The sequence below is a fragment of the Drosophila teissieri genome, chromosome 2L (assembly GCF_016746235.2).
Source record: "Drosophila teissieri strain GT53w chromosome 2L, Prin_Dtei_1.1, whole genome shotgun sequence".
NCBI lineage: Eukaryota > Metazoa > Arthropoda > Insecta > Diptera > Drosophilidae > Drosophila > Drosophila teissieri.
Genome location: NC_053029.1, coordinates 14,749,620 through 14,760,630, shown reverse-complemented (window position 1 = coordinate 14,760,630; position 11,011 = coordinate 14,749,620). Strand labels below are relative to the sequence as shown.

The 11,011-nt window shown below is 43.8% G+C and overlaps 3 protein-coding genes across 3 annotated transcripts; 2 read left to right on the top strand and 1 right to left on the bottom strand.

The window, feature by feature from the left end:
• Window positions 1–213: 213 nt before the first annotated feature.
• Window positions 214–722, top strand: LOC122626192 (vitelline membrane protein Vm34Ca). The gene has a single exon (XM_043806356.1). It carries the CDS (start codon window positions 275–277, stop codon window positions 632–634), a length of 360 nt encoding a protein of 119 aa, XP_043662291.1. The 5' UTR covers window positions 214–274; the 3' UTR covers window positions 635–722.
• A 348-nt stretch (window positions 723–1,070) lies between these two features.
• Window positions 1,071–8,295, bottom strand: LOC122613938. The gene is made up of 7 exons (XM_043788370.1): window positions 8,156–8,295; window positions 7,622–8,079; window positions 3,849–3,980; window positions 3,314–3,729; window positions 3,180–3,252; window positions 1,493–2,785; window positions 1,071–1,430 (listed from the first exon to the last, which is right to left on the bottom strand). The coding sequence occupies exons 2-7, from the start codon at window positions 8,075–8,077 to the stop codon at window positions 1,302–1,304; spliced, it is 2,499 nt and encodes an 832-aa protein (XP_043644305.1). The 5' UTR covers window positions 8,078–8,079; window positions 8,156–8,295; the 3' UTR covers window positions 1,071–1,301.
• Window positions 8,296–8,728: 433 nt separating this feature from the next.
• On the top strand, window positions 8,729–10,935 carry LOC122625630 (dynein intermediate chain 3, ciliary). The gene is made up of 2 exons (XM_043805729.1): window positions 8,729–10,427; window positions 10,491–10,935. Exons 1-2 carry the CDS (start codon window positions 8,880–8,882, stop codon window positions 10,830–10,832), a joined length of 1,890 nt encoding a protein of 629 aa, XP_043661664.1. The 5' UTR covers window positions 8,729–8,879; the 3' UTR covers window positions 10,833–10,935.
• The last annotated feature ends 76 nt before the right edge of the window (window positions 10,936–11,011 follow it).

Sequence of the window (11,011 nt, the reverse complement as noted above, 5' to 3'; positions counted from 1 at the left end):
ATTTACAATTTTGGCATGCGACAATTTGTTTACTCAACAAGTTCAGTGGCCCAAAAAAGTGGAGGAAATGTTTGTTCTTTTCGCTTTCTGTTGGCCATGCAGAAAAAGCGCCACTCACGCCGACTTCCAGGGGTCGTTGGTTAAACTGAAAACTTGGTCAGTGCTTGCCTCTGCACTTTTGATGGCACTGCATCGGGTATATAAACCTCGAGTGTCGAAGGCAGAAGCATCGCAGTCTGCTACCAACAGTCTAAGAAATCATCAACCAATCAACATGAAGTGCATCGCCATCGTCTCCACCATCTGCCTGCTGGCCGCTTTCGTTGCCGCCGATAAGGAGGACAAGATGCTCGGCTCCTCCTACGGTGGTGGCTACGGCAAGCCCGCCGCTGCTCCTGCTCCGTCCTACGCCGCTCCGGCTGCCGCTCCCCAGGCCTACGCCGCCCCAGCTGCTCCATCCTACGCCGCCGCTCCGGTCTCGATCCCGGCTCCTCCCTGCCCCAAGAACTACCTGTTCAGCTGCCAGCCCAACCTGGCCCCAGTGCCATGCAGCGCCCCAGCTCCCAGCTACGGATCCGCCGGTGCCTACTCGCAGTACGCCCCCGTCTACGCCCCTCAGCCCATCCAGTGGTAGGACGGTCCACAGATGCCACTAACACCTGATCAACGACAACTGCAATGCTTAAAAAAATAAAAAAAAATATTTATGTTTAATCATAAAACTCGATTTGTTTCAATTTAATCACTTATATGGGGGACTACCAATTACCAATGGTTGAACTGAGGCACTAAATGCATACAACAAAACTCAAGAATACTAAACTGAAAACCACTGAAAAATCAATTGATTAAAGTTCTTTCTGTTTTCAGAGACTGAATATATTTCAATAACTTCATTAATCTGTATGCTATTAGCTTTTTACCAAAAATTAGTGGTTTATTAATTCATACTTGAAAAATAACTCTTTGAAATATAACAACTTTTTAAATAATTCTGGTAAGTTTGTCTTTAATATTGAATTCTTCTAATTAACACCTTTGTAGTTAATAAAATAAGAACAATAAACGTTAACAAACTTTATGGCTTATGTATTAAAGTCGCTGAATGAAACAGCAGAAGCACTTGGAACCAGCTCACTATAAAGTTATAACTACATGAGTTGTTTTCAAAATGAAATTAGTGTGAAATAATAATGGCAAATGTGAAGACATCAAAAATAATTAAATTCGTTTTGCTCGCATAAGAAGAGAAGTCAATCCAATCATTTTCGTTGTTCTAAAAAAGAGTGGTTGACACCTCCTTAATAATCATCCGGATCAACTTCATCATCGAAGAATCGCGCTGCCTGCAACTGTTTTCTGATGGCTCCCACTTGAGTTAGGATTTTAGGCGATGATGTTGAAACGGTAAACTTTTGCACGGCAGGAACCTGCAATTAAATCAAGGTGTAAGTTTCATTATTTAATATTTGGTATTAAGGTATCCACTTACCTCCCAGCGCTTTTTTAGATTTTCAATCTTCCGCTGTCCATTTTCAGCCAAGGGTGCACCTGTCTCCTGTCGTGTCATTTTGGGCATCTCGCGCAGCAGAGGCATCGATAGATTGTGACCAGCAGCCTCCCTAAGAACAACATCTCTCCTTGCCAAAGACTGCGGTGTTGTTTGAGTGCCACGATGACGAGATTCGCTCTTGCTTCGATGCAACTCCGACTGCTTTAACTTTTGGTGCTGCTTGGTGGCCAGATCGCCGTAGTTCTTGAGATAGCGGGACAGCCGCTGATCCGTCTGACGTCGTACCCGCTCCACAGCCTGCTCATCGGCGCTATCCAGCTCGAAACTGGTGTTGGCACTACCCGAAGTCGCTGGCAGTTGTTCGAGGATAGACGGCTTCACCGGCGTAGCCTTATAGTCGGCATGGAATACAGAGTTTCGCGCTATGTTAACTGAATATGGTGGCGATACATCGGCCAGATTACTCGCCGTAGTGTCCTTAGCTGCAGGCACAGCATAGTTTAGTTCCAGAACATGAAATGAATTGTTTGAGGGCGGATCTCCAAAGGATTCCTTGTCATTAACATGCGTGCGCTCTGTGTCCCTGCCGCAGGCAACTTCCTCCAGGCAAAACGAGCAGAGATTTCGGCGACAGTTCATGCAAACATTCCGTTCCCGCTGGCAAGCACGGCACACATCGCTTTTGCTCAGGCACTGGGGGCACATGGCGTATAGTCGCTCGCACTTGTGACACACCAGGGCGTAGCTGTTCTGGCAGTCATGATTGGGATCATCCTCCCGAAACTCATCCTGATCTTGCTCCTCCTTACTCTCCTCTGAGTCTTCGCTAGGTTTTGCCCCATTTTCTCCAATCTGCTTGGTTTCCTTTTGCTTTAGCTTCAGAGCCAGTTTCCGCTGGCATCGCAGACAGCAGCTCTCGTAGCTCTTCAGCGGTTCATCGCAAAGCGGACAAATCTTGTCGCACAGATGGAAGCACTCGCGCTCGATTTTGGCCATTTGAGGCACCTCAAAGTCCAACTCAACGGCCGACGGTAAAGGCTGACCGCGTCTGTACTCGTGATGTGCAGAGTTACTAAAATATTTGTACACCCGGTTGGTGTTGCTATCTGTGCTTATGTTAGTGGCGTTATTGCTTTTGCCTTTAGTGCGGGACGTCCTGGGCGTATCAGCTAGATTGTTGATCTCCTTGGCGTGCAGCAACTGGGCATCCTGTTCCAGCTTGGCCAACAATTGCTCGCGCATCAAGCGGTTCTGTTCCGAGTCAATGCGAGCCTGTCAGCATAGTGAACAAAAGTAAGAGAAATTTTATTCAATTAATAACGCTGGACTCGAATGTAATTGCGTATCATTAGATGTGGATAAACGAAATCAGAGGCCCTAATATTTCTATCAATTACAATTAATAACCTTCACCATTTATTTTGGGCCCAAAAGCTTATGAAAATAATGGTAATACCAATCAACGACAATAGCACGTAATCGAATTTTCTGATATGTGATCTAAAGCTAGTTATATAAATAAACTCAAGGTCCTACGGTTAACAATTTAACTGGTCGTTCAATACAAATGTATACTGTGTTATAGAAACTACGACTTGAAATGAATAAGTACTTTTACTATTACAATGTTAAATAACAACAGCAGTTTTATCAAACGATATATTACCCTTTCCGCTCGCACGCGCTCTTTTTCCAACTGCTCCTCCAACTGTATTGTCTTCAATTGTGCCTCCAGTCGCCTGTAGGAAAATAGTCATAGTAAGAACTAAGATAAACTAAGAAAAATGTATTTAATATTACCTGGTCAAAGCCTCCTCCTGTCGACGCTCTTTTTCCCTTAGCAATTCTATGGAGCGACGCTTTTCATCAATTTGCTGCATCAGATCCCGCTGGTAATCCTTTTTACGTGCTGTTTCCAGCTCGGCACTCCGCAGGTTGCGCTCCATAATACCATCTCCTGTTACAATGTTCGACAGCTCCACATGTCCCAGATCCTGGAGGAGTTTCTGACGTGTTGTGCCTGGCCGAATTTTGGGCGGCACATAGTTGGGATTACTATTTACAATTAACTCTAGGTCAGTCTTATCCGTTGTGCTGTGGTTCGAGGTGCTTGTGCTGGATTGGCTGGAGCGGATTGGTGCTGGAGCAGCAGCTGGTTGAGATGTCTTCCTCAGTTGTTCCGCTCTGACATGCTTGTTAACCGGCGGATGGAGCATCTAGGATTACAATACAACAAGAGATACCTTTATTGTAAGCTCGTAAATCTAGCACTGTTTGGCGTTATGAATGTTGGCACACAATCAAACTATTTTTATGGTAATATTGAAACGCTTACCTGGTGCTTGAGAAAGTTCTGCTGGTTCTCGCGCTGTCGCTCACGCAAATAATTTTGCCGCTTCTGATTTTCATTGTTAAAGCCGGGGAAGTACGAATAAAATGTGTCCGTAACCCATTGCTCCATATCATCCTGCGTGCGAGAGAGAAAACGAACGTGAGTGGGCCGTCGTCCTTACTTGTGAGTGGCTCCTTGGCGGGCTGTATATATATATATATATCCCCATATTCCTTATCGCACCCATGGCTTGTTTCTAATTCCCTGTGTTTCTTTCGGCGACACTAACCACCAGCAAGAAGCTCGTATACATTTTTACATGTGGCATGGGCCACAAATTATTCTGGCTTCGTTCTTTCTCTGCTTTTGGGGTCAGCAGCACCAGCACTTCACCAGGAGCTGCTCCAGCGAACACTCCACAATGCCTACTGCCATTTTTGCACATAATTTGTATGCCGTCGACGGCGCAAATCGCGTGCACCGACGGCATCAACAAAATTATATATAATACAAACATCCAACTGACGACAAGGGGTCGACCAGACTACTACTCATTTACATGTCTTATAAGCATAATATACATTCGTAAGTAAACATAAAACATGCAGATATACTATACAGATATAATATTATATTTAATTTGATCCTGAACTCTTTTTCTATTTGTGGAGCACAATATATAAAACTTGAAATCAATTTTTTGTAGCATTTAACTATTTTGAGAGCTGTCATCTTTGTTTGGATTGGCTACCTTCATCCACAAATACTTTATTTTGTGAAGGGTAACAAAAATAATAACATAAAGGACGAGGCGCTTCGTAAAACGACTGAAGGCGCCTTCAGCACTCGGCTGAGACGTCTTTCCACGCCAGGTTATCAACAAAACCCAGCTGTTTCAGCCCACTGGTGTGCCTTCGGTCGAAGGGAACCTGCACTTCAATTTATTAGCTGCATGCATTACTACGCTTCACTCACAATTAGCCCTGATGATGTGCACCTTAATTAAAGTAGGTTTTAACGTTTTCATCATTTCGCGTAAGTGCCTGAAGGGTCCGAGGATATCCGAGTAACGGTTTTGCGTTGCATAATTAAGTGCAATTTATGAATATGATAGTTAATAGCTGGCAGAACGTTCAGGCCAGCGATGAAAGCTGTTAAAGCCAACGCTTTCCAGTAATTCAGGTCAAGGAAACTATCAAAATGAAGACTTCAAATTGGAAGAGTAAGTCGTGGCAAGAAGGAATCCGAATTACGAGTTCACGAAGTTCATCTCAGGTGGTGGAAAAGGTGGTCAGTCTAGGCTCAGCTTTTCTTGTGCCATTAACCGAAGTCAAGAGTGCAGAAACAGTGGGATACAATTTCATATTGAGCTGATGAGTCGTTGACAACAATTTTCTTATTTGCAAATAGTATACAAAATTCATAAAGGAACCTATACCATTTAATATCTTTTAAACATTGTCATTCAAAAATTTGTTAAGAAAACTTAAAACCACCTTATTTAAAGTTCAAGCACCCACGGTGGCGAACTTTAACGACCTAGCTTACTACGCCCATTCATCGGATCTGATTGCGTGCCGCATCAAAATTGGGTTAACTAAGTGCCAGGTAGTTTGTGTACGAAAAGCGCGAAAATTAATGAAAATGCGTATGAAAGCTGAACGGGAATGGATTCCCTTTGTACTTGTCACGCATCTCTGTAAGTTCAAGGGCATTTAACAGAAGGTATTGAAGGTATTTTTATTTTAATTCTTCTAGAACCAGATGACCTCAATTTAATTCAAAATACGTCATAACGATTAACGATCGTTAACAACCTCTTTAATCACCATTTGTCTGCTCACGTCCTTGTCCAGGTCATGACTTCTATTCACAGCACATTTGTAAACATCTATTGGTGTCGAGTTTCCGTGCGCCCTTTTGACTTTAATAGTATGACTATTCCTAGAATATATTGGAGTATACTACTTTCTTTGGCTTTCATTTATTTAAAAGCCACTGTGTGGTCGAGCTGCTTTTAAATTCATACTTCATAACTTTACTATGCATTATTATTAGCAAGTTATAAAAACACATCGCCGTTGCAGATGGGCGTGTCTGACACATACAAATTGTGCACTTTCACACCAATGCACTTAGAAAAGGGAAATGAGTCGGCCGAATTAAACCTATTGGGGCATACACAAACATATTGTAAAAGGCAGAAGTCGGAAATATTTGTAGACAATCCATGAAGAAATATTATTTTATAACTAGCAGTCCAACAGACTGATTCCTTCATAAATATAACAAAAATATATATAACCATCTATATAAATTTTACTTGTCAGTTTGTATATTTTTAGAAATCGTTCAATATTTGCTTTACGTCACTCTGATTTTTGGGTTAACTTCTGGCGCTCGCCGGTTTGCAAATGAAGTCAATTAGACTGCCTTTTTATTGCGTTCCGTTCGTTGGTTTTGATTTGCCGGCAATCAGCGGCACGCCTCACCTCATAAAGGTGTATTTTGTGGGTTATAGGGTATGTTGCTATAGAGAACCGAATTGGCACTTGGTGATTTCAAGTTCAGGTCAACAAAAGCAAGCGCAACAAACGAGCTTCGAGTAACAACTGAGAGCGGTGCTAGCAAATTCATTAAGCGAATGGTCGCCTGTTCACAAAGAGCCGAAATGGTTGGTAACTGGAGCACGGAATCGACTTGCTACAGTAGAAAATAGTAGCAACTAGAAACGGGCCATGCAACATTGATAGCGGAAGGAAACGAGGCCACACTCAAAACGCAACAAAACACGGAGAAGTGTAACGAAATAATATGAATAATTAAAATGCCCAACTAATTGTGCTGCTCTCTAAACCACACACGCGGTAGGTTGCAAACTAATAGGCTATGCAATCTAAACGGTAGGGTGAGCGATTGGGCCAGCAATTATTTAGCAGCCCTCCGAGAACTCAAGGCATTTAAATAATGCAAATTGAAAAGTGAAAACCGGAAAGTTCAGCATGTTTATATAAAGGCTCGATGAAAATCTTAAAGTTTTGCAATTGAAATGGGAATTTTGACATAAATTATTAAATTGCAAATGCAATATACTCATAAGCATACAGGTGCTTTCAAATCAACAGAACTAATGAATACTCACAAGTGGCAGATCTTTTTCATTGTTGTTATTTTGCACAGATTTATAGGAATCAGTGTGGAAACCCTAAAGTTCAATTGTAATTGTTTGAAAATATGTACAATAGTACACTTTAACCAATAGCAAAATGAGTTTCAATATATTTTAAAGCACTATGTATTTTTCTTTGAACCTAAGGCTTTCTAATTGCCCAGAACTCACCAAATTGTCCGCAGACATTTAGTTAAAGCTAAGAGCACGGTGAAACCTTTTGTGCAACTGAGCCGAAAATTCCAAAAAACGTAGTTTTGGAAAAGCTTGAACATAATTGAGCAGCGCAACGAGGCGTAGAGAAACCCATTTCGCACATTTATGGCCAATCGCCAGACAAATTGGCGATGCGATGCGGTAAGAGGCGCCAGTGAAGCGCAACGCACGTTCTCGAGCTTAGTCTTTAACACTGATTCAGAGGATCTGCACTGAAACCAAACAGCAAAGCATTTCCCCAAATATTTTGGTTAATATCTATAACGAATATCTATATTTTAGTGAGAAACTATCTTACATAGTATAATAGAAACTATCTTATGTAGTATAGGAGATTCTATCTTATATGTATATAATTATATTCAATAGCATTTTCTTTCAGTGCACTTACCGACCGACGGATTGGAAAGCGGTTCTCACTGAGCGGTCGCTCGTTCTCCAAATTGCGCCGCATCGACGCATCTGGCGACTTGTACGGACGAGCGCTGCCGACGAGCAGCTGGCGCTGATTCGCGAGTTCCTTGGTGGACTTCGAGGGGTTGGGAGGCAGAACCCCCTGCTCTGCCGGAAGCTCCTTCTCCTCCCCATGCTGCTGCTCCTCCTCCCCAACCAGGTGCAAGTCCAAGTGAAGTTCTTCGTTTTGGCCGCCGGTTGCCAAGGAAGGCGATTGTGTGGCGGGTTCATTGGACTCCGTGCACTCCTTAAACTCCTTGGCCCTGCGACATTGCACTTTGAAGTCGTCGGACTTCACTAGCTGGGCGGCAGGGCAAGGATTTTGGGTGGCCAGGCGCTGGCGCTCCTTCTGCAGTTGCTGGCGTTCCAGGGAAAGGAATTCTTGCAGATCCATTTCTAAATAAACAGATTGTGAAGAACGTCATTAAAATAGACAAAGTACATGATCTAATTGGCATTCTCCGAAACTCACCATAGTGCAAATTGCTCCAATTCGCTTTTGGACATTCAATGCCAACGCAACAAAGCTTGCTCTATTATTTACGCACTATTTAATTGGGTAAATTACGCGTTGCTTTCGAAAAAGTTGAATGTTTTCCGCGTTCTAATAATGCGGTGTGACCGCATCTTGGCTACCTGTTACTTCCCGCAACAGGCACACTAACGCGTTTTGCAGCGCCCAGAAAATGGTCACCCGACTGCGGTAAAATAACACACCGGAAACTGTTATTTCACTGTTAACTAACAGCGTTGAATTTAAAATATATATTAAAATATTATTAAAGTTAACAATGCTACAAGAACCACAAGCTAAATAGGTAAAAACAACTATTGCAGACTGTGGAGTCCCTATTATCATAATTTTGATTTACTAGTTGATAATATTTATTAGTTTTAAGCTTTAAAAGTTTATACTTTACAAAATATACATACTTTTATAAAATATAATTACTTATATACATACTTTTATAAAATGTAGTACAAAAAACTTTCAAAGTGTATTCCAAGACAAATAAGTCAGATATAAAAGTATATCTCTCCGCTCGGTTTCATTAAATTTCATAGATTTGTTCAAGAAGGAAATACGTTAAAATTTCTTCGTTTTGTATCTAGTGACGTTATAAGAAAACCAATACCCACAACCGTTCCGAAAATAATCACTTATTTAGTTTTTGATAGTTGTTAAATCGATTGCAATGGGAACCTTGGGCAACCAGTTCATCCTGTCGCGAGAGCGCCGCCGCTTCGGGAGGCAGTGCCTCTTCACGGACCGCAATGAGATGATCCTCAGTGTGCAGCCAAGTGGACGTCTGCGCCTGAAGTACATCCTGCGCAATCCGATAAACGAGCGGACGCAGCTGAGCGAACAGTATGCCGCCTCCTCGGCTTTGACCCACAACGTGACCCTGGATTCCCATGGCTTAAATCACTACGAAGGCGGCTGGAACGTCAAGGAGGTGAACATTTTGGATGAAGAGTCCACACAGCGCTATCGCAAAAAAGTCGAGCGCGATGACTCCTGGGGCATCGAGGTGAACCAATTGATGCACGACGCAATGGACATCAGTTCGGCCAATAATGCAGTCAACATCTACGAGGACTTCTTTCTGGATCTACCAGCCGATTTGGGTCATGGGATCAGCATGAAAATCGCGGCCAGGCTTATTCATGTCTTTCATGATCTCTGGATCCCATCGCGTCAGCTGAAGACTTGCGAATGGCTGAACAACGACCCCAATCAGTTTCTCCTATTTTTCACCAACTCAGAGAGCCTGACACCGAACTACACAAAGCAGCTGAACACCCTGCCCGATTTTGGCAACGATAATCCGCATGCATTCTACGTTTGGAACATAGATGATGCCACCCGACCGGTGGCCCACTACGATTCCACGAGAGTCGTGCGGATCGCCAGGGTGTGCATGCGAGATGAGAATTACATGGTGGGTGGACTCCAAGAGGGTCAGGTTGGCTTCTGGCTAACCGATAACCAGGGTGGTCCCAAGACCATTTGCCCCCTGGAGGCATGTCATCGCGAGGCCACCACCGCCATCTGCTGGGTGCACTCGAAGCTCAACACAGAGTTTTACTCGGGATCGTTGGATGGGTCCATCAAGTACTGGGATACCCGGAATCTTCTAATGCCGGTGCATGAGATACTGGCCGAACCGGACCCCAATTCCATTCAAAATCGCCAAAATGCACATGGCGTTACTGTCCTCGAGTTCGAGTACACCATCCCAGTGCGCTACATTTTCTGTACGGATATGGGTTACTTGTTCGTGGGCAATCGCAAGGGCGCGACTCCGCAGGAGACTATCGTTGCCTCCTATCAACTTTTTGTCGGTCCCATTCGCTGCGTAATGCGTAATCCGTTCTTTGTGAAGAATTTCCTGGTGGTGGGCGATTGGCGGGTGCGGATCTGGTCGGAGGAGGTGAAGAACTGCCCCAGTACCTTCTACATCCGCCGGCCGAACCAGGTGTTGAGCGGTGCCTGGAGCACGGGACGCTGCTCGATGTTCTGCCTTGGTGACGACAAGGGCAACTTGGAGTTTTGGGACCTGCTTATGTCCCACACTCGACCAATTCTCACCATCAAATACAAGTACGCCGTCACCCATCTGGTATTCAAGCCGGATGGATGCATACTAACCGTGAGCCTGGCCAACGGAGATTGCCTGATGCTCCGCATGGAGGAGGGTATGCGAACTGCCACCGTCAAGGAGAAGTCCCTCATGATGTCGGTGAGTGGTCGTAATCCGTTCCAAAGATGGCAATGTTTTCTTATTTACTTCTTCAAAGAGCAGATGTTTGAACGGGAGATACAGCGCTGCAAACTGCTGGAGGCTCGCGAGGAAGAGATGAAGTTGAAGAAGCGCCTGACCACCATTTTCTTGGAGGAGGAGCGCAAGTCCAGGGAAAAGCTGGAGGCCAAGAAGAAGAAGGGTCAGGCCAAGCGGGAAATGGAGCCGAAGCCCGAGGACGAAGCGACCATCTTCCTTAGGATGATCGAGAGCGATGCGGAATTCAGCAAGGCTCTTCTGGAGTTCAACGAAGCCATGGAAAACATCACCTTACAGCGAGCCAAGCGCACTTTCGCCATGGAGCACACTGTATTCGAAACGAACCACCCCATCTCTCAGGAATAGGGGGATTTATATTTTTGAGTTCCCTATTACACCTTAGCTAGCACTTTCTTACAGCATTATATACCAATGTATGCATTTCAATAAAAGCATTGTGAATAACAAATTCGAGAGCTTTTAAGTTCTAATGACTGACTATAAAATTTGAATGTAGTATTAAAATATCCACATGGCCGAAGATA